The sequence below is a fragment of the Euphorbia lathyris genome, chromosome 1, assembly GCF_963576675.1.
Source record: "Euphorbia lathyris chromosome 1, ddEupLath1.1, whole genome shotgun sequence".
Taxonomy (NCBI): Eukaryota; Viridiplantae; Streptophyta; class Magnoliopsida; order Malpighiales; family Euphorbiaceae; genus Euphorbia; species Euphorbia lathyris.
The window spans coordinates 6,043,137-6,067,623 of NC_088910.1; the positions used below are offsets into that span (position 1 = coordinate 6,043,137).

The 24,487-nt window shown below is 33.8% G+C and overlaps 1 protein-coding gene across 1 annotated transcript; it reads left to right on the forward strand.

The window, feature by feature from the left end:
- The first annotated feature begins 1,435 nt into the window (after window positions 1–1,435).
- On the forward strand, window positions 1,436–4,553 carry LOC136208529 (cytochrome P450 726A27-like). The gene is made up of 2 exons (XM_065999863.1): window positions 1,436–2,326; window positions 3,814–4,553. The coding sequence occupies exons 1-2, from the start codon at window positions 1,448–1,450 to the stop codon at window positions 4,444–4,446; spliced, it is 1,512 nt and encodes a 503-aa protein (XP_065855935.1). The 5' UTR covers window positions 1,436–1,447; the 3' UTR covers window positions 4,447–4,553.
- The last annotated feature ends 19,934 nt before the right edge of the window (window positions 4,554–24,487 follow it).

Consider the following 24,487-nt stretch of genomic DNA (forward strand, 5'->3'; position numbering starts at 1 on the left):
TACCTCAGGATCCCTAGGACCCGTTCGTGGAAGTTGGATATTTATCGACGGTAGTCGAGGTGGCGTGGGTTACCTTTGGGGTCGTTGTTCAAGGACTCCTTCCCTCCTTTGATCGGACTCGCCGGCGGCCGGTCTGACTACTGCACGGATCTCCAATCTGAGGTTTTCCAGGGAAGCGGTTAGCTCCTGGAACCGCTGATCGTTTTGCTTCTGCCGCTCAAGGCTGGCCTGGATTTGTTCCGCGAAGTGCTCTCTCAGCTCCTCATATCTCCGGTCACTGGTTTCCATGGAATCTTGCGGTTGTCGGGGTTGAACCATTGCCAAAAGAAGTTTCGGGTCAGGAAACGATTGGCTCTGATACCAACTGATACAGATTGAAAGCGATAAATGGAGGTTTTAGTCGTAAACCAACAAAGATCTTCTTCTCTAGTTAGACTAGAAGGAGTGAAACCCGATAAACAAGGTATAAACCTTAATCATAATGAGAAATAGTTTTGATTGATAAAAAGTTGCCTTATCCTTACAAAATGAGGGTTTAAATACAACCTCTAAACATAAGTAAAGGACAGGAACTACCCCTATTAGGGTTACAATATGGTTGACAATAAAAGGGTAAAGTAGGTAATGCGCCTAGACAATTGGTACAGAGGTGCAGGTACGGAGCGTCAGGGGTTGTTGGTGAATTCCTTCGACAGGAAGTAAACCTGAGATCCGCCTAGGGTAGTTGTTGGTACGCCTCTAGGCGTACGCCTAGATCCGCCCCGCTCATGTGTCCAGGGGATTCGCCCTCCTAGATACACCCTTTGTGGGAACGCCAAAAGGAGATCTGCCAAGGCGCGTGTTATCAGTGATCCCACTTAGGATGTCCGCATCAATTTTTCTAGAAGATATTCTAATAATTTTAGTTCTTTTTTTCCTTAAAAAGAAGATGTAGATAACATTCCTATGTTAGAAAAAAATTAAGGTGCCATACATACTATAACCAAAAAAAAAAAGTGCATTATGATGTAAAGTGATTTTTTTGTATATATAAATTAGGGTAAATACTTTATTAGTCTCTTCCTTTTTACCTAACACACTGTTTAGTCCTGTATTTTGAAAAACATATTTTAAGATCCCTATATTTTATCAATACTAACTCTTTGGTCATGCTGCCTATATTTTTCTATATTTTTAACAGTTATATTTGGCATAAATAGACAGACAACAAATAAAAAAGTAACATGACCATTTTGTATTTACTATGACGATCTTGAAAGGTAAGACAAAAAACTAGACAAAAAGACCAAATAATTAATATTGACAAAAGATAGTGACCTTATAATATGTTTTTTTAAAATAAGAGGACTAAAAGGTGTATTAGGTAAAAATGAAGAGACTAATAAATTATTTACCTGGTAAATTAGCATATAGTATACTTTCATACACTCCATAATCTAACAGAAAAATGGAGCAGCAAAATCCCTCTTTTCCCATCTTTTTATTCTTGCTTCTTTTTATCTCTATAATATTCAGGATATGGAAGAAACAGAATCAGGACTCAGATCTTCCTCCAGGGCCATGGAAATTTCCAATTTTAGGTAATCTTCCTCATTTATTAGTAAGTTCTGATCTAACCCATCAACATTTTAGAACTTTGTCTCAAATTTATGGACCTGTTATGGGTCTTCAAATTGGCCAAGTTCCTGCTGTTATAATTTCATCAGCTGAAGCAGCCAAAGACGTTATGAAAACTCAGGGTGAATCATTCGCGGAACGGCCTCTCGTGTTGGATGCACAGATTGTGCTTTACAATCGGCAGGATATCTTGTTTGGTTCATATGGAGATCACTGGAGGCAGATGAGGAAAATTTGGATACTTGAATTTCTTAGTGCCAAACGAGTTCAATCTTCCAAGTTAATCAGGACAGAAGAAGTTGCTGATGCGATCACGTTCCTCCGTTCGAAAGGCGGATCCCCTGTGAATCTTACAAAGGTCATCTTTGAGGTTACAAATTCAATCATGATAAGAACAGCTGTGGGGAAGAATTGTAAGCAAAAAGAAAGATTGTTGAGTATTGCCGACGCAGTGAATGAGACGGCGACGAGTTTTGGCATCGCGGATGCTTTTCCGTCTTGGAAATTACTTCATTATGTTAGTGGAGTGAAGTCAAAACCCCAGAGTTTACACGAGGAAACAGATCAGATACTTGAAGATATTATTAATGAACATAAAGCTAAGAAACATTTTGAAGCTGATAATCTTTTAGATGTTCTGTTGAATCTACAAAACAATGGAAATCTTCAACTACCATTGACAAATGAAAGCATCAAAGCATCCATTCTGGTTAGTATATATATATAAAATATAATATTTTACTTGTTACACTTATTGGCAACATTCAAAATTAACTTTTACAATTATCTTTCCTTCCTACTTCTACTTGCAAATGGGTTAATGCACTCTTGTTCAATGAATTTTATGGTTGTCTCATGAAAATCATTCATCTTTGAATTTGTCTAAATAAAATCACTCCAACCAGTTTAAGAGCAAAAAGATACCGAAAAAATGTGATGGCTGCCACATTAACAATAGTCAACTTTCACCACTGACCGAAATAACATGTGGCTGCCACCTAACTAGATGGAATGACATGTGTCATCTACATATCAACAGTAAACTTTCACTCCTGAAATGAAACAACAGATGACTGCCACATAGATGACATCTGGATGCCACATCGCTGGACAAAACGACACATGTTAGCTAGATGACAGTCACATTTTGCTCAACAATAAAAGTTGACTAGTTCTAACGTGGAAACAACGTCATATTTTTAGGTGTCTTTTTACTTTTGAAGTTGTCCGAGTGATTTTATTGACACAAAATTGACACTTAAATGCTTTTTTTAGACAATTTGAAGTTGAGTAATCATTTTGAGATAAACCTAAAAATTCAATGACCAATGATACATCTAACCCCTTGCAAATGCTAATAAGTCTGTTGTTTTTATAATTTAATTACAATATAGAAATTCATGTAACACACTTGGAGTGAGTTTGACTTCTAGTTACATGGTATGAGAGTGTTTTATTCAACGTTTAGTCATCTATTGATATTTGCTTTACGTTATATATGGTTCTGGGTGTAACCAATGACCGATCTAGAGGTTAGGGGGCTTGAACATACATTGATCATGAGAAAGCTCTATAAAATCGTCCGTACGAATAAATAATTTATTTTCTGCAAAAACCACTCAAAACAAATTAATTGAGCATGTATATATAGTTCATGAAATTGCACTCCAAACACCTATTGTCAGCTGAATCTGCGGTTAGATGTGAGTGTTTATATTAAATATTCACATTGCTTATTAGAGAGCTATACGACTCCTATACGTGACATAATCTTTTTTCGATGTAAATTTTGCAATAAGTTAAACCTTTGTTTAGAAAAGTCCTAACACAATTTTTTATTTCCTTTATGTTGGTACTTAGAAATAGTAAAATTGAGTTAAACCTTTATGATATGATATTGAAATATAACTTTTTAGATGAAACAAATATTAATCAATTTTGCAGCATTAGAGTAACACCAATAATATAAAGGTGAGTTTGACTTTTATCCTTATATCAAAGGTTGTTTTTTAGGTCATAAAGTGATCATATTATTGTTTTTTTATTGTAGCATATGTTTAGAATTTCTGTAGCTAATAATATTTATTTTTTTTAATTTCTCCTTGAGTCGGGATTTCCACGGACCCTCTGTGACCCCTTTACCTCCATCCCTGCCTAAGGTTTCTTACATAACGGTTCAATATTTTTCCACTGCAGCAAATGTTTACAGTCGGAAGCGAAACAACTTCGAAAGTGACAGAATGGGCAATGGCAGAGCTGATGAAGAGCCCAACTGAAATGAGAAAAGCACAAGAAGAGGTAAGACGAGTATTTGGGGAAACCGGCAAGGTTGATGAATCAAGATTCCAAGATTTAAAATTCTTCAAGTTAGTAGTTAAAGAAACCTTAAGGCTACATCCTCCAGGTGCCTTGATTCCAAGAGAATGTAGAGAAAGAACACGAATTGATGGATATGAAATTCATCCGAAAACTAGAATTATTGTGAATGCTTGGGCCATTGGAAGAGATACTAATACTTGGAGAGATGCTGGAAAGTTTGAACCCGAAAGGTTTGAAGATTGTCCCATTGATTATAAAGGGACAACATTTGAACTAATACCTTTTGGTGCCGGAAAACGAATATGTCCAGGCATGACTTTAGGGATTACTAATTTAGAGCTTTTTCTCGCCAATTTGTTATATCATTTCGATTGGGAATTTGCTGACGGAATTACATCTCAAACTCTTGATATGTCTGAAGCTGTTGGTGGTGCTGTCAGGAAAAAAATAGACCTTAAATTGATTCCTATTCCCTATCAAGTTACCCTTCCTGACTCAAATAACTCTTGATGGAATCATGTATGTATTATGTATAAGTGTGTAAATACATATATGTTAAGCTATAATGGTATCTAATATGAGATGAGAACAGTGGCGGAATCAGAACTCAAACTAAGTCTGGACTTAAATATTTAATAATAAATTTTTATAAGGTTAAAAATATTATATCATGTAAAATTCAATAATTTTTAACACTATAGATTGGGGGGTTAATTTTAACCGTGCCGTTGACGGTAAATTTTCAAAGTCCTGCCGATCAGGACTGGGTAAAAAAATTTAGCTTCCAACACCTTAAAACTATAAAAATGTTATAATTTTTTAGAAACTAGCATTGAACTAATAGAAAATTAAACATGTTTATTTTTTTTTTAATGGTAAAGACTGAGGACCTCTCAAATAAGAGTAAGCATCATTAACCATATCATCTACCTTTAAACATTGAAATAATATTACATAGAGTCAATATAATTTTCTCCAAAATATTATCAGACACCATAACTAAAAACAAGAAATTTCTCAATTCTTCGGTGGTATGCCAGGGCTCGAATCCACCCCAATCCCCCTAGTTCCGCTCCTAGACGAGAAACATAAGCAATTTTTATTTTGTTAAAATATAACTGTTTATTTTTATTTTTACTTAAAAGGAAAAATTGAAAAAAAAAACTACGGTTTTGTACTTCTCTAATTTTTTTAATAAAAGGTTTAGTGTTGTTTTGAAAATTGGTGATATATATTGATACATTGTTGGATTCTGAAGTGAGAAATTGCGGGTTCGAACATGTAGTCTTAAAAAGGACTAGGCTTAATACATCATTTTCCTCCTTAATTTATTTAAAATGTTTGATTGGTCTTCTAAAATTTCAAAGTATTTCGATAGTATCCTCAACTTGTATAAAATATCAGAATAGCCCCCTCAACTTACGTAAAATGTAATCAATTAATCAATCGGATGCAAAAAAAAAAACATGTAAGTTACATATAGAAGGTGTGTTGCACACGCCTTGGAAAACTAAAACGATCAACATCGGAACATAAGATTCTAATATTAGAGAAAACAAGTTTTAGAGTTGAGCAATTAAGAACTTCTTTAATATGTTTTAATCTATTATGTAAATTATGTAATAATTCACATACTTTTCGCATGTAATTTAATTTTTTATAATCAAATTATTAATTGATTATGTTTTATGCAACTAGATGAGGCTATTAGAATACGAATCAATTAAATTTGTAGACAAGTTCAAAAAGCAAATGATGTATTTAAGCCAATAACTATAAAAAAAGAAATTACATAGTAGTTAAGGTTTACTAATTTTCAAATAAAACCCATGTGGTTTCGCTAATTTTCAGATAAAAAAACTGTGGTTTAGTTTTTGTCAAAACTAGGATTGAGGTTTCGCACTTTTAATAAAAATAAGGACATTTTGAAATAATGCTATTAAAACCATCTTTAACGAGATGAAAATGAAAATTTTCAAGAATTAAAGTTGTTCAATATCATATTTACTATGGAACTACATTTTCGATTTTCGAAAATCATATTTTTTGTAACTTTCTCTCTTTTACCAAACATGATCTAAATAATCTCAAAATAAAAAAAGTTGAAGAATTAAAGTTGCTTAGAATATTAGTAATTCTTAAAATATGTCATTTTTGAAGTCGTCAATGGTGATTTGAATAGTATCAATCGAAAAAGTCCTTATTTTACTAAAATTGAAAACTTCAGTCCTTATTTTGAAAAAAAGTAAATCACAGTCCTTTATCTGAAAATTAGTAAAACCACAAGAGTTTTATTTGAAATTTACCCTTAATTTTTTTAGTAACAATATTAAAGTTTTTAGTATTTTTTTAATAAGAATCTGGGATGAGGAGATGTGAAAGCCTGACATCCCAACTAGGTCGGCACCCCAGGCCTACACAAACTCCAAACCCTTATATATAACAAAAAAGAAATAAATGTATGTACAAAGGATTAGGAGAAACGAATGTAAGAAAAATTCAAACGGTCGTTAAAAATAAAGGAGGAACAAAATGATGGTGTTGAGGGCCACCAAGTGATGCCGGGGTAGCTACAGCCGAATCCAGCTAAGGCATCAGCTGCCTGGTTGCCTTCTCGAAAGATATGGGTAATCAAAATGTTCATGTTCCTGCAATGTGTGAGTGCTCTGAGCCAGTCTTGTCTGATCGCCCAAGGGGCAGCAGTAGAACGTTGTTTGAGTAACTCAACAACAAAAGTGGAGTCCGATTCAATCCACAGGTTTCGCCATTCTTTCGCCCAAGTTAAGTCAATTGCAAAAATTACAGCTTTAAGTTCAACGATGTGAGCGTGCGCGTTTGCAATAGGGAAAGCAAAACAGCCCTTCGGGAAACCTCTGCAATTCGAGAAAATAGCGCCCGAGCTTGCTGGACCAGGGGATCCTTTGCTGAGCCGTTATTGTTCACTTTTATCCACCCAGCAGAAGGTGGAATCAAACGCATATAGGTGAAATTTGGAGCTGCAGGCGGTCTTGCCGGCCTCGGATTAAAAAGAAACACTTCCTTAACGAAGTGACAAAGCAGAGAGGGCACCATTTGGATTGAAGGAGCTAGCTGTCAAAAACAATTTAATATATATTAGTGTTGAAGTTGATGAGGTGAACAATGTTGGGGTTTAGTGTCCTATAGACAATTATTCTAGGATACAAACTTAATGTAAATGAATTGTTCTTTATATCATTTGTTTAATGAGATATATGTTTTATAACTATATAAAGGCAATCCCTTTTAAGCACTAAATAAAGTCTAATAAAAAGAAATCCGTAAGTTTCTTGAAAGTGATTATAAAGTGTTCATACAAGCATGAAGTGAGACAAAACTTTATAGTAAACTGATAAACTTAAAACCACCCCAAGTCAAGTGATATGTTTGGGATTGACATATCACTGTTGAGACTTGTATGTAACAATGTCTTCTGTCCGACAGAAAGCTGATCTCACAAGCTTCACATATACAGATATCTGGACAGTTACATAGATCCGATGAAACGTTGTTCATTAGGATTGGGATCCGATTTGAGATAACAGGATGGGTAGATTCATCCTTGTCACATGTTCATCTCATTGGTATTAATAGGTATAACTAATCCTCAGACTCAAAGGAATATTAATTGGTATTCTGGATTACAGAATGTGATGCTTTGACTCTGGTGTAACACGATCCTTAACAGAGATGACTCTGGGGTGTGAACAGTAGACGTTGGGTATCACAGGAAGTAATTGTGGAGTCGTTATATATTGGATTGAGCATTTATTACTCCCGATAAATAGGAGATACATCCATGGATCGCTTGTGGAAGACTCGACTCTAAATCCTTGCAAGGTGATAGCTTAAGAGTAAGAAATACAGATTTCACTTAACCTATCTTTTTGAGTTGACTCGGCCTGTACAAGTAAAACGAACGTCTCGCTATATGTGACTTGACATCACCCATAGTCATAAGATTCAGTTCAAGGATGTAGTTGATAAAGGATCGAATTATACTGTAACTAATACGGAAAGGTTAACGACAGAATCAACCTGTCTTCTTATAGCTCTGGGGGGAATGATTACGGACTTGCTAATCACATACTCTGTACATCATTCCGTTATGCAAAGATTAAATATAATTTTTTGAAAATTAATTTAATAACGTTGCATACGGCTAGAAGCAATAAGAACCTAATGGGTCACACATAAGACTTGGAACCTAAAAGAGAGATAGATGTTAATTAATTGATAAAAGCCCAATTGAGCCCAATAAGGTCCATGGACATAAGGGGGGTCGAAATTCATGTAAAGAAATACATGAATAATTAATTTGATTTTGTTAATCCTAATTAGATTAGGATTATGAATTAAATTAATTAAGAGATAAATAAGTTATGAGTTTTAATTAGATTATTATACTCCTATTATTATCCAATAAGGTTATTATTATTATTCTTAATATATTAGATATATAGTGAGATAATAATTAGGAATTCTATTTCAAATGGAATTCCTATTCAGTAACCTAATTCTATCTAACTAGAGATTAGATACAAGAGATATAAATACCCCCCTTTACAAGATTTTCGACATCCAAGCAAGCCATACCCTACTTGTGATTTTCGAAATCACCTAGTCCAAGAGAGAGAAAATTTGACACCCCTAGTTCGAGGACGAGATTTCTCTACGGCTTTGTTTGATCAATTGATTTTCATCTATTTCTTTTATCCTTGATCTTGTGTTGATTAGTTAGAGGCAATCTACTTTGGTTGCTATTCAATGGTTGATTCTAAATTAATCTTTCCATGTTTTATTTCGTGTTTGGGAACTCGAAGAAGAAAAACAAACAAAAGGGAGAAATTTGTTTTACTACTTCTACATCAGGTCAGTTCACGATTTCGCGGATTCCCGGAGATTAAACCGTCGGATCGTCGCGATGTTTGGACAGGAGCTTCTAGAAATATTCTTCCACGTTTCCACCGAAGGGATTGTCGTTCGGAGGTCTGGAAGGTCTGTTTCGGATAGGGACAAATTGGTAGACAGTTTCTATCTCTTTTGAAGTTGTGAGCACATCGTTTGCAACGGTAGATATAACTTCTAAAAGGTATTTCTTCTTATCCTTCTTTATATGAAATAACGGTTAACGGATCTTGTGGTTAAATGGAAACAGGTTAAAAATTTTATATTTCCGCTGCTATACCTTAGCCTAATTTCCAACAGTGGTATCAGAGCCATCGTTAAATCCGTTATTTCATATATGAAAATTTAGAAGTTTTCAATAGGATTGAATAAATATTTATAGTTAGGATTAATTAACAAATTGTTTTGATTAATTAATTCTAAAGTTAAATAAGTTTTAATTAATTGTTAATTAAAATAGATTGTGCGTATGTTCCTAATTATTTTGGTTGATAATCATCATAACAAAATCTATTAGTTTTATAGTTAGATTGATAAAATCAGTTTTATTAATTCTAAAGATAAAACGGAAATCTATAGTAGTTTTTCCTATTTTCTGAAAATCATTTTAAAACCGTTTTAGAACTGATATATATATATATTTAAAATCGTTTTTATATTTAAATATATATGTTTGAGAAATTGATAGTTTTCTGTTTTGATTATCGAATGAAAATTTGTTTAAAAGTTTGTTTTACCAATTTGTAAATCAAAATGTTAAATGAATTAAAATCAAAATAATTGGGACGTGCATAATTAAAGTTTTGTATAGTTATATTAATCTAAAGATTAATATAAAAGATACGAAAACTATTAGAAGTAAAATTGGATGAAAGTTAATTTGATAAGTTAATGGGATTAACATAAATATTACATAAGATAGTTATGTAATCAACCAATTAAATTTATTTAATTGAGTCTGTGCATGTTTGGAGTTGTGGATATATTTGGACCCTCTTTTAGTTAATTGGTATTTTTGAAATAGGACCTGCGAGTCCTGCCTTTCTACTATCTATTGTAATTTCTCCTCTCATCTGATTCCCTTCAATTCAATTGAAGTTTTCTTTAGTAGTATAGAAATTAATATGTAATTTCAAGGTGTCATGGAGAAGACGGAGGACCTAAAGAGAATTATGTAATAGTTAGTATTTCCTTAGGTTTGCCCTTTTATTCCGTCTCTGGCTCGACGGAATAATTTAGATGATATGTCCATAACGCCAATGTATGTGAATGTATGTGTCTGATGTATGCTAAAGCAAATCAAGACTAAGTTAGATTATGAGACCTAAAATAAAATCCATCATTAAAAAGTTAAGTAAATAAACAAGTTATTAAAATCGGTTGCCCCTCCCTAATATTATAATTCAGTCGGCAGTGCTGAGGGCTTTTGGATTGTTGAGTAAACTCAAGCTCGGGGCCTTTCGGTAACACCTGAATTATCGAAAATCATTTTTCATGAATATGGGGTAATACTTAAATTAGATTATGATAATTGGATGAGTAAACTCATGTTGTCATAAACTAATGGGCAAGACGGTTGAGATTAATATGAATAGCATATTAGTTACTAATGTGGTTAGTAACCCAATAACCTAGGAATCACATTAAAGATGTGATTGATTATATGAATCTACCTAATGAATGAGATTAGCTTGTTGAGTAAACTCAAGGCGAAATCTCAGGAGTTAGGATCCTAGCTCACTAAAGGATTTGTGAAATTCTTCGAATTAATATGGAGGGCTATTAATTTGGCAAAATAGTGGGAGCAATCTAAAATAAACTAAAAGGCCTATAATTTTAGATTGATATACTTTAAGCAAATGAATGACATACATTTACTCTTTCTCACTCTCAGGTCTAATTAAACCCACTCTTATAATCATGACTAAAACCAATCTGCAAAACATTCTTACCGATAACAAATTGAATGGTTCAAACTTCACCGACTGGTTTCGTAACCTCAAAATTGTTTTGAAGTTTGATAAAATAGGGTATGTACTTGATACATCGATACCCCCTCTCCCTGATGATGATGCTCCCATTGAGGAAATTGATGCTTACTAGAAGCATAAGGCTGATGATGATCATGCCGGATGCATCATACTTGCATCGATGACACCGGAATTACAAAGGCAACATGAGGAAATGGATGCCTATTCCATCATCATGCACCTAAAGGAATTGTTTGGGAAACAAACCAGGTGCGAACGCTACGAGATATCCAAGTTGCTATATCGTAGTAGGATGCAAGAGGGCACATCTGTCATGACACATTGTGTCAATATGATTGGCTACATTACCAAACTTTCTAGTATTGGATTTGCGATGGATAACGAATTAAGTATAGACTTAATTCTTCAATCCCTCACAGAAAGTTATTCACAGTTCATTATGAACTATCAGATGAATGACTTGCAAACCTCTCTTAAAGAGCTTGCAAATATGCTCAAGTCAGTTGAGCCCAATATGAAGAAAGACAAAGCCATACCGGCTCTTGTCATTGAGGGATCAAAGAAAAGGAAAGGGGGCTATCCCAATCCTAATTATCCCAAGAAAGGTAAGAAAGCCGTGCCCTACAAAGCTAAGGGAAACGAAGTGAAGAAGCCCAAAGAAGAGTGCCACTTCTGTGGTAAAGACGGGCATTGGAAGAGGAACTGCAACGAGTACCTAGCCTCCCTCAAGAAGGGAAATGGCTGGGACTTCAACATCTGGTATGTCTTATATTGAAATTTCACAGTCTGAATCTTTTGGTACTTGATACCGGATGCAGCCTGAGGATATTCCAGGAATATCTAGAAATATTATTTCTATTAGCCGCCTTGTTGACGACGGCTTTTCATATTTCAATAAAAGAAAAACGTTGCGATTTTTATAGAGATTCGATCTTCTATTTTTCAGGAATATCACAAAATGGGATTTATAGGTTAGATGATAAAATTTTTGTTTTCGCAATTGATACCAAAAGACATAAGCTAGATAATTCAACTTACTTGTGGCATTGTCGTTTAGGCCATATAAACAAAACACGCATGCTTAAGCTACATCAAGATGGTCTTATAAATTCAATCGATCTCGAATCATTGGAAACATGTGAATCATGTTTAAAAGGTAAAATGACAAAGACACCCTTTAGCAATAAAGGTGAGCGTGTATCAGACACTCTAGGACTCATTCATTCAGATGTATGCGGTCCTATATCAGTCCAAGCAAGAGGAGGATTCAGATTCTTCATAAGCTTCATAGATGACCATACCCGATATGGTTACATCTACTTGATGAAGCACAAGTCAGAAGCTTTTGAGAAATTCAAATGCTTCAAGAATGAAGTAGAAAATCAATTAGGAAAGAAAATAAAGACGCTTCGATCTGATCGAGGTGGCGAATATCTTTCAGATGATTTTCTGAATTATCTAACTGAATGTGGGATATGCTCACAATGGACACCTTCCTATACACCACAATACAATGGTGTGTCCGAGAGGAGAAACCGTACCCTATTAGATATGGTACGATCTATGATGAGCATGGCCTTACTTCCAAAGACGTTCTGGGGCTATGCCTTAGAAACTACCCTCTTCACCCTAAATCGAGTACCAACTAAATCCGCTAATTCCACACCATATGAATTGTTCGTTGGTAGGAAACCCGTGTTTTCATTTATGAGAGTATGGGGTTGTTCAGCCTTTGTCAAACGCATTGCGTTCGACAAACTAGATTCGAAATCTGATAAATGTTTCTTCATTGGATACCCTAAGGAAACTATGGGATATTACTTCTATCATCCAGATGATCAGAAAGTAATCGTATCCAAGCACGCAACCTTCTTAGAGAAAGAGTTTCTCGAAGAAACACAAAAGGGAAGCATGATTGAATTTGACGAAGTTCAAGAAGAAGAAACACCGATCGAAACAACAGAGGCGGTTGAGGTACCCGAAGGAGTCCCATTAGATGAGACTCCAGTGCCACCTATTCATAGATCACAAAGAGTTCGTGAACTCCCAGTTAGATATGGTTTTCTAGTGGGAGATGATAATGAGGTTCCCGTGTTAGATGACGAACCCGAAAACTATGAAGAGGCTCTTAATAGTCCAGATTCTAAAGCATGGCTTGAGGCCATGGATTCTGAAATGGATTCCATGTATACTAACCAAGTGTGGACTTTGGTTGATCCACCCGAAGGGATAATACCCATTGGGTGCAGATGGATCTTCAAAAAGAAGACAGACATGGATGGAAAGGTTAGCACCTACAAAGCTAGGTTAGTAGCGAAAGGATATCGTCAGAAGCAAGGAATTGATTATGACGAAACTTTCTCTCATGTGGCTATGTCCAAATCAATCAGAATCATGCTTGCAATTGCCGCTCACTACGATTATGAGATTTGGCAAATGGATGTGAAAACAGCTTTCCTAAACGGAAACCTGCTTGAGGATGTATATATGATGCAGCCTGAAGGTTTCATATCGAAGGATGCAAATAAAGTTTGCAAACTTCAGAGATCCATTTATGGACTCAAGCAAGCATCTAGAAGCTGGAATAAGCGTTTTGACGAAACCATAAAACAATTTGGTTTTGAACAAAATTGCGAAGAAGCTTGCATTTACAAAAAAGCAAGTGGGAGCTCTATAGCATTTCTCATACTATATGTGGATGATATATTATTAATGGGAAATGACGTTGCTCTCTTACAGTCAGTGAAAGTATGGTTATCTGGTAACTTCTCAATGAAAGACCTTGGTGAAGCAGCTTATATACTTGGTATAAAGATCTATAGAGATAGATCGAGAAGACTGCTTGGTCTTTCACAGGCTACATACATTGAAAAGGTGCTAAATCGGTTTAGCATGCTTGAATCGAAACGAGGTAACTTACCCATGTTACATGGAGTAAAGTTAAACAATCATCAATGTCTTAAAACCGATGATGATAAACGACGCATGGTTGTAGTCCCGTACGCCAGCGCAATCGGTTCGATTATGTATGTTATGCTATGCACTAGACCTAACGTAGCGTTCGCGTTATCTATAACGAGTCGTTACCAAGGGAATCCAGGAGACGAGCATGGGATTGCCGTCAAGAACATTCTTAAGTACTTGAGAAGAACTAAAGATATGTTCCTAGTGTACGGAGAAGGTGATCTGAAAATAGAAGGATTTTCAGACGCAAGTCATCTCACAGATGAGAATGATTATAAATCCCAATCAGGATACTTGTTTATCTTGAATGGGGGCGCGGTCAGTTGGAAGAGTTCCAAGCAGGGAAGCGTAGCTTTCTCTACGACCGAGTCAGAGTATATCGCAGCTGCGGAAGCAGCAAAGGAAGCGGTTTGGATTAGAAAGTTCATTACAGAACTAGGTGTGGTGCTTGACATTGTCAATCCCATTACACTGTACTGTGATAACAATGGAGCCATTGTGCAAGCAAAGGAACCATGGTCTTATAATGCATCCAAGCATTACCTTAAGCGAGTACCTACAGAGGACAACGTTGCAGATCCGTTGAAAAAGCCTTTAACCCAGAGAATACATGATCGTCATTTAACTTCTACTGGGATAAGTTTTAGAAACAATTGGCTTTAGTCCAAGTGGGAGTATGTTCGGGTTTAGTGTCCTATAGACAATTGTTCTAGGATAGAAACTTAATGTAAATGAATTGTTCTTTATATCATTTGTTTAATGAGATATATGTTTTATAACTATATAAAGGCAATCCCTTTTAAGCACTAAATAAAGTCTAATAAAAGGAAATCCGTAAGTTTATTTAAAGTGATTATAAAGTGTTCATACAAGCATGAAGTGAGACAAAACTTTATAGTAAACTGATAAATTTAAAACCACCCCAAGTCAAGTGATATGTTTGGGATTGACATATCACTGTTGAGACTTGTATGTAACAAGCTTCATGTATACAGATATCTGGACAGTTACATAGATCCGATGAAACGTTGTTCATTAGGATTGGGGATCCGATTTGAGATAACAGGATGGGTAGATTCATCCTTGTCACCTGTTCATCTCATTGGTATTAATAGGTATAACTAATCCTCAGACCCAAAGGAATATTAATTGGTATTCTGGATTACGGAATGTGATGCTTTGACTCTGGTGTAACACGATCCTTAACATAGATGACTCTGGGGTGTGAACAGTAGACGTTGGGTATCACAGGAAGTAATTGCGGAGTCGTTATATATTGGATTGGGCATTTATCACTCCCGATAAATGGGAGATACATCCATGGATCGCTTGTGGAAGACTCGACTCTAAATCCTTGCAAGGTGATAGCTTAAAAGTAAAAAATACAAATTTCACTTAACCTATCTTTTTGAGTTGACTCAGCCTGTACAAGTAAAACGAACGTCTCGCTATATGTGACTTGACATCACCCATAGTCATAAGATTCAGTTCAAGGATGTAGTTGATAAAGGATTGAATTATACTGTAACTAATACGGAAAGGTTAACGACAGAATCAACCTGTCTTCTTATAGCTCTGGGGGAATGATTACGGACTTGCTAATCACATACTATGTACATCATTCCGTTATGCAAAGATTAAATATAATTCTTTGAAAATTAATTCAATAACGTTGCATATGGTTAGAAGCAATAAGAACCTAATGGGTCACACATAAGACTTGGAACCTAAAAGAGAGGTAGATGTTAATTAATTGATAGAAGCCCAATTGAGCCCAATAAGGCCCATGGACATAAGGGGGGTCGGAATTCATGTAAAGAAATACATGAATAATTAATTTGATTTTGTTAATCCTAATTAGATTAGGATTATGAATTAAATTAATTAAGAGATAAATAAGTTAGGGGTTTTAATTAGATTATTATACTCCTATTATTATCCAATAAGGTTATTATTATTATCCTTAATATATTAGATATATAGTGAGATAATAATTAGGAATTCAAGCAAGATTTTCAAAATTCAAGCAAGCCATACCCTACTTGTGATTTTCGAAATTCACCTAGTCCAAGAGAGAGAAAATTCAACACCCCTAGTTCGAGGACGAGATTTCTCTACGGATTCGTTTGATCAATTGATTTTCATCTATTTCTTTTATCTTTGATCTTGTGTTGATTAGTTAGAGGCAATCTACTTTGGTTGCTATTCAACGTTTGATTACAAAATAATCTTCCCGTGTTTTATTTCGTGTTTGGGAACTCGAAGAAGAAAAACAAACAAAAGGGAGAAATTCATTTTACTACTCCTACATCAGGTCAGTTCACGATTTCGCGGATTCCCGGAGATTGAACCGTCGGATCGTCGCGATATTTGGACAGGAGCGTCTAGACATATTCGTCCACGTTTCCACCGAAGGGATTATCGTTCAGAGGTCTACAAGGTCTGTTTCGGATAGGGGCAGATTGGTAGATAGTTTTTATCTCTTTTGAAGTTGTGGGCACATCGTTTGCAACGGTAGATAGAACTTCTAAAAGGTATTTCTGCTTATCATTCTTTATATGAAATAACGGTTGACGGATCTTGTGGTTAAATGGAATTAGGTTAAAATTTTTATATTTCCGCTGCTTTACCTTAGCCTAATTTCCAACAAAAAATAATATGTTTTTTTAATTAATTTTAAATGCATTTGAAAAAAAATATCGCATTAAAAAATAAATTTAACTATTTATTTTCTATATTTGTTGGAAAAAAATTGATTGTTCCTTGAATTTTTAAAATGTCTCCATATCTCATTCTACTTAAATTGTAATGTTAGTCCTTCAATTTGGTTAAATTATAGTCAATTAATTATTCCGTTGTAAAGAAGCAAACTGCATACCCAAGTTGTCTGGCATGCGTCTAGGAATGTTCTTATATAATTCACATAATAAATTAAACCATATTAAAAAGAAAAATTTATAGTTGCTCAACTATAAAATTTTCCACTAATATTAGAACCTCAAACTTTGACCTTAGTCGTTTGACTTTTTCAATACCTATGCAACATGCATTTTGCATGCATCATACTTATTTGCAATTAAATGATTACTTGACACACTATTAAATTAAAGTGTCGTGGTATTGACGACGTTATTAATATTTTCTGAAGTGAAACGATGACATAACAAATATTATGTGTCGTTCAGTTTGCGACGCTTTATTAAAATGTAGGGGAAATTTCTGAAATTAATAATAAATAATATAAAAAATCACGACATAAAAAAATGTAAACATTGGAAACATGACGATGCTTGTATGCAGTATGTCGCCAGACTAAATTTACTCACACAATGCTTTATGCATCGTTAAAATTAACGATATGCGATTTAATGACGCTTGTGACGACGCTTGAAAAAGTGTGGCTAAGCATTTAGGGATACCGAAAAGCGTCGTTAAACTTTAAATTTTAGCGTCATAATAGACCATTTTTTTGTAGTTTATCTTTTAATTTTTTGATAAAGGTTGGGACTTAGCAGTCACAAGGTTGGCACCCCCAGGGGTTATACCTGCAAACCCGATTATATTAAATAAATAAAAATGAATAGCACAAGAAGAGAGAGGGGAGGAGAATTAAAAGGAACGCAAATTTGAAATGTTACAAAGGTCATAAAAAATAAAAGGCTGACCGAAAGCAGGCGTTGTAGGCCACCACATTAGGTCCTGGGATGTTACGTTATACCGTGCCAGAGAGTCAGACGCTCATTACCTTTGTGGTAAATGTGGGTAATCATGACTTGCATAGCTAAACAATGAGATAAGCATCGTAACCAATCCTGACGTAGTATCCAGGGAATTTTAGTTGATGGCTTTCTAAGTAGGTGCATAACCATTGAAGAATCAGACTCAATTCAAAGATGATGCCAGTTCTTCTCCCATGCCATATCTACTGCGAAAATTACTGCGAGAAGCTCGGCTATGTGTGTAAAAGACTCATGTATTGGGAATGAAAAACAAGCTCTAGCAAAGCCTCTTCCCGTCAATAAATCCTTATTCCAGCTACTGAAATCAACATACACAAGAGTAAATCGGATAAGGAAAATATATAGTAAGGAATAATGAACCTCTAATACATCCAAGAATGAATTAAATATGGCTTACCATTACCTTGTTTCGACCTAGTGATTTGCATGTAGAAAGCAACCGACCGGAGATAGCCAAAGAGAGGGGTGAGAGAGATGAGGACGAGTTGCATGAAACCTAGTTAGGGATTTGGAATGAGAGAGGAGTTTATATATGAGCTGAAATTTTAGTCAAACGTATTGAGCGCCTTAAATTTGATATTAGTTTTCGTTGGCCGCATAAGTGAAAATTTCATTGCCGCTTTTTTGTTTTCCGAATACAATGACAATCATTTATAATGAATGTCATCTGATGATTAAGTAAATTTTGATTTAGACACGCGCTTTCTTTAGATGACAGAGTTGTGTCATCAAAAGGCCACATGTGAATTGAGTTGATTTATATTTACGCTTTCAGATGACATAATTTTAATATACTATCATGAAAAACAATCAGACGATACAAAAACAAATGTCTGTCATGTATCTTGTGGCATGTGAGGGAAAATGGCATAGTGAGTTCAGATAATGGAAATTACAGTGGATATAATACGAAGTTCATGATAAAGCATACTATTTCTTAATTACACACATAATTCGAGAGGTTGTATATCTCCAACGAGTATACATCGTTTGAAATCTCGATTTTATGTCAGTCACACGAACTATTTGCGAGTATGTATAAGACAACATGATGGAATATTTTTCTGTTACGCGTGAGTGGGAGATGTAGGAATAACAGGAGTAAACATGCCCTAATCAGTTTAGGTTTAGGGTTAGGGTTTAGGTTTAACCTAGCTATAAATAGATAGCGATGGAGGGAACCTAAGACACTTATAACACAATAATTAGAGATACTACACATGCCAATTTTCACTTTATTCCCTCTTCGTAGCCGCCGACCCCGTTCTGTTTTCGAGTAGCATTCTTAGTTCATGCAAACACGGAGATTGCTCATTCGATGTAGTAACCTCCTAGATCGGTGATACAGAGCCAATGTTGATAACTTCTGCTGCTGTTTAACGGATTTGTGCTACAAGATATAAGACTAAAACTGTTGATTTATTTGTTGATAGATCCGGGTTCATTAGCCGTCCCTTAGAGGTTAGAGATTTCATTTTGGCTTCTCAATCGAAGCCTTCACATTTAGTATAATTTTAAGAAAATTATAAAATTTGGTCAAATGGGAGGCTCATTTAAATATTTAGACCAATTACCTAACCCATTACATATCTAGACTATTTATTTGTGACTTTCCCAAAATACCCCAACCTTTCACCTTCCCCCCTTCCTGTCCATCAGTTTCATCTCCCCCTCATGTCTATCATTCCATCTTCCCCTTCCCTTATATTGTGCGAATCACTAAGAAATTCTTCATCATCATGTCTCTTCTTCCTCTTTGTGTCTCTCTATTTTTGTGAAGGTATGGTTCTTCATCTTCATGTTTCATGTTCGTCATATTTTGCGTATTCTGCAAAGAGAAATTCACCTGGAAAAAGGATGATTTTGCTTGGCTGAAAGCGAATTTGCGAAGCCTGCGAAACAAAATCATCCTTTTTTAGTTTGTTTTTTCTCTTCGCAGAATCACTTTCTGTGAAGCAAAATCATCATTTCCTTGGTGAATTTCTCATTACAGACTTTGCAAAATGTGACTCAAACTTATTTGCAAAGTAAAAATCATCATTTTTCAAGTTTTTTTTTCATCGCAGACTTTGCAGATTGCCTCTCTGCGAAGCGTTTCTTTCATTAGTTCCCTAAAATGACTTAATTTTGTGAATGTTGAATACAAAAACATCAATTACAATGATCCTCTTATCTTGAATACAAAGGCATGAATCAGAGTGAGGGGTGATTGGGATGTGATGAAGATAGTGAACCTGATTTTTCTTACTTCTGAAAAGAAAATACAAATCACCATTATCATGCCAAAGACAATTAATTCTGTATGACGCTGCTGATTTTTCTTGCTTCTGTAAAGCTTGGAAGCACTCCAATGTTCTAGTTCTTGCTGCTTCTGAACTTTCTTTTGCTAATCATTCTGTTCTGGAATCATATTCCTGGGGTTTAGGGTTTACGGATTGAATTATTATTGCAATCTTGTTGTAAATTTTGATAATGTTATGATTTTAATGTTACAATTATTGTTGCAATCTTGTTGTAATTTTTGATAATGTTATAGTTATTGTTATAATCTTTTTATGATAATACTACTTAAGTACATGACTTTGGGCTTGGCAGTTCGCGAAACAGTCATTCTGTGAAGTAGTATTGTAGTCATGTACTTAAGTAGTAAAATCTTCATAGACTTCGCAGTTTGCGAAACTGCGAAGTAAAATCATGTATTGAAAGTATTATTCTGGGAAAAACGTACAAAATAATAAAAAAACAGAGTGTCAATTTCGCAAGAATAGATATTTTACTTTTATATGAGTCGATAATTAAAAATAGAGTGCCAAATTCGCAAATTAAAAAAAAAATCAAAGAGAGAAACAAAAGAGAGAAAGAAAAAAAAAATAATGGCTTGGGTAATTGGCCTAAATATGTCAATGAGTCTCCCATTTGATCCAATTTTATAAATTTTCCTATAATTTTTTATAATAAAATTAATTTTATTTGTCATTATTTTTTAACCGAAGGAGATAATATAAATAATATTATTGTAACTTAATAATCATTTTAGTTCAATTGATTTCTTAATATTATTGTAACTTAATAATCATCTTAATTGATTTCTTAAGATAATTGGAATACTTTTGATGAAATTAAAAATACATGATAATACCTATAAAACATTTGAGTGCACAAGTATGCTGAAAATTAATATAAAAACATTTTTGCCCTTAACTAGCCTCTTGCAAAGTATTAAAAGCACCCTTATGTAAGCCACATGAAGAAAAAGCCAGAATATATTTTGGCAAAGATGACCACAGCAGAAATTCCAAGCAACGGTTACTTATAATTTGTCAAGAAACACCGGCTATGTTAGGCACAAACAAAATGTCTAATTTTTCCAATGACAACAATATTCACACGGATTCCAAGCAACGGTTACTAATTTTCTGTCATCCATGCTCAACATGTCCATTTATAGGCTTTCGGTGATGGATTCCTTAAAGATTCGGTTCAAATTATAAACGAGTAGCTCGTGAATATTATTAAAAGGCTCGATTTATAAACGAGTGAAGATTGAGCATGACAAAACTCGTTTCGTAAGTTCACTAGGAGGTTCGGTTATAGGTTAATAAACAAATTTATCAACAAGCTCGATTATAATATTCACGAACATCCTCGATAGAGACTCATGAAAAAGTTCGATTATAATGTTCAGAAACATTCTGGATAGAGGCTCGTGAACAAGCTCGATAGAAGCTGGTAAATAATAACAAATATTATTTATATTTAATAATTATAATTTTATATAAGGTTCATTCCAAAATTCTTTTATTTGATATTATAGTAAAATATAAATTAGATTAGAAGGATATAGAGAGATTTAGATTTTTTTTTCTCAAGAGGTCACGCTGTTGTCGTGTGACCAAGAGGTCACGGGTTCGAGTCTTAGGAGCGGCCTCTTGCCAAATAAATTGGCAGGAAAAGGTTTGCCTCCAGTACACCGTTATGGTGGGACACCTCCCCGGACCCTCGCTCAGCGAGAACTCATAGTGCGACCGGGTCACTTTATATATACCTTCATTACACTCACTTCACCTCCTCCCTTTCCTCTTTTCATTTCCCTCTCTATCTCCTTACAATATTTATTATTTAATGACTTAAAGAAGGTTTTTAATGTTCAACATGTAAAATTTTTATTTCTGATTGGACATTTTCGTTCCTGAAAAAAAGATACAAGTTCCTCGCAAGCCATCTCATGAATAAAATAAACGACCAACTTACGAGTTAAGTTTGTGAACAAGGTAAACGAGCTTACTCATCAGCAGCTCGTGAATAAATGAGCGGCTAAATGAGCCGAGCTCAACGTAAAATGGTGAAATTAAAAAGATATCCGCTGCAATGTCAGAAATATTATTAAACCTTAACTGTGATATTCAGCTTTTGTGCAACTGGTTACTTAACATTAAGGACATTTCCAAATCCCCAAAAAACGAAACTAGATTCTTGCAGTATTAAAACACCTTCAATGGAACGTCAAATGAAGAAAAAGCCAAAACACACCGCCTAATGTTAGCCACAAACAAAATATCCCAACCAATTTTCAAAGCAGAACAATATTCATAGTTTGAAAGTTGTTCACACGAATGACGACAGCAGAAAATTTGAATAAAATCAACATGAATAATTTCTATAGAAACTGATAAATAATATGAAATATTTTTTACATTTAATAATTCTAACTTGATATATAGCCATTTCAAAATCTTTTATTTGACATTATATAAACTAGGTTTGGAGAATAGAGAAGAGATTGAGTTAAACAAAAAAAAAAAAAAGTGTCATTTATGAGAATTATTTCAACTTGGTAATTGTTGGGAAAGAATTGAATTGAAGGGTTATTTTTAAATTTTTAGTAAAAAACAAGCCTACTAAAGCACCTAAGGCGCGGTAATAGTAACATTACGGCGGTAGGTCCATTGATGGTGCAAAAATAAAATTAACTTTTATATCTTTTGTACTATTACAGCGGATCCATCACTGTAATAGACTGTTTTTAGCTATAAAGTTCTAAATAACTCATTCAAGAGAATTATTTCCTAAACAGTCCATTGCGTGTGTCTGTTTTTTTTTTCTTTTTTTTTTTTTTGCCTAATAGTAATACTAATAATACTGAAGTTAACCTTTTTGGCTTAATGTATATTGGGTAAATAATTTATTAGTTCCTGAGTTTGTGCATATTACACTAGTTAGTCCATCTATTATTCAAAACACACTATAAAATTTCTGAGTTTTGACAAAACTAATTACTTAGTCCCTCCACCCATATATTTTATAAAAAATGACAAATTTACCTTTTAACCACTAGTTGACTTCTTATATATGTTTAATTAAGTTTTATCTAATTTTATTTACTATATTAATTCAAGAATAAAAAATAATATTAGTAATAAATTATATTTTTTTGATAGAAATTGGGACGAAACCGAACTTGGACGAGGTGAGCACACATGGTCCAAAAACTGTCAAACCTGTAATATATTAATAAAAGAAAAAAGTGAGTGTTGGAACAATAGAAGACGAAGGAGAACAAACAAAAAGAAAAGGAAAGAAAAAAGTAAAGAAAAATAAAGAAAGTAATAAAATTATATTATTATTTAATATAGTTTTAATTAAAAGTAGATACTCAATTTTATAATAATCTAGTATTATAATTTAAATATATCATTTATATAATATCTATTTTATATGGTAATTCTTATACATGCATTATTGAGTTTCTAATTTATTAAATAATAATCGGTTAAATAAATATAAGTTAAATAGTTATTAATATTTTTTAATCTAATGAGTAAGATTAAAATTTATGAAATAATTTCTAATTAATTTTATTACACACTATTTTAGTAAAAAAATATTTTTATATAATTTATCTGATTGTTCGGTTCAAGATTCGTCGGGCACCCTTTAGGTGAACTCTCTTCCAATTATTTTTTTGTACATATACTAAGACTCAAACTCGAGATTTTTAGTTTAAGCGGCTTGAGATTTTTTACCAATCAATTCAATATTAATTGGTTTAGTAAAAAATAGTTAAATGCTACATTAATTTTTTTTAATATATTCATTTATCGAATAATGAAACACTAAACTAATTTATGATAGATTGGTAAATTTATCATTTTATTTATAATTATTTATTGAAATAATTTTAACTATTGATATAAATAAAATTTGATAAAACTTAATTAAATATAGATGAAAGTTAATTAGTGATAGAAGGACAAATTTGTCATTTCTAACAATTTATGGATAGAGGGACTAAGTAGTTGGTTTTGTCAAAACTTAGGGATGTTACAATGTGTTTTTAAGAACAGATGGACTAACTAGTGTAATACGCGTAAACTCGGGGACCAATAAGACCAATAAATTATTTACCCATTTATTACATCCTTACACTTGGCAAGTTTTGCCTAATGGCACCCTGAACTTTTAAAATAACTCACTACACATCTATAGTTGACTTTAAAAACATATCACACATATATAGTTGGTTCATTCAGACCTATTGCACATCAAATAATTGATATGTCATATTTGATAGATGATGCAGCATACCGAACGAACTCACGTGCTTTTCTTTTTTCTATAACACGCATGTCACCTCATCCGTCAAAGATATCAGATGATTTTGTATGTAGGAGGTCCGAATGAGCTAATTATAGGTGTATTATAAGTTTTTAAAGCCAACTATTAGTGTGTGATAAGTTTAAAGTCAACTATAAGTATGTGATAGGTCATTTTGAAAGTTCAGAATACTAATAGATAAAACATCCTAAGTTTAATGGTGTAAATATGCATTAAGGATTTTTAAGTCAAATCATGAACCTAAATATTCATCTAAAAAATAATTAGAGATAAGGATAGTTTTTTATACATTTTTTCTTGTTTTTGTAAATATGT

What these genes read in the sequence shown, in the direction of transcription:
- LOC136208529 (XM_065999863.1), top strand. Translation starts at nt 1,448, where the DNA reads ATGGAGCAGCAAAATCCCTCTTTTCCCATCTTTTTATTCTTGCTTCTT. An exon ending in GCATCAAAGCATCCATTCTG is followed by an intron (nt 2,327 to 3,813) that starts GTTAGTATATAT and finishes TTTCCACTGCAG; the next exon opens with CAAATGTTTACAGTCGGAAG.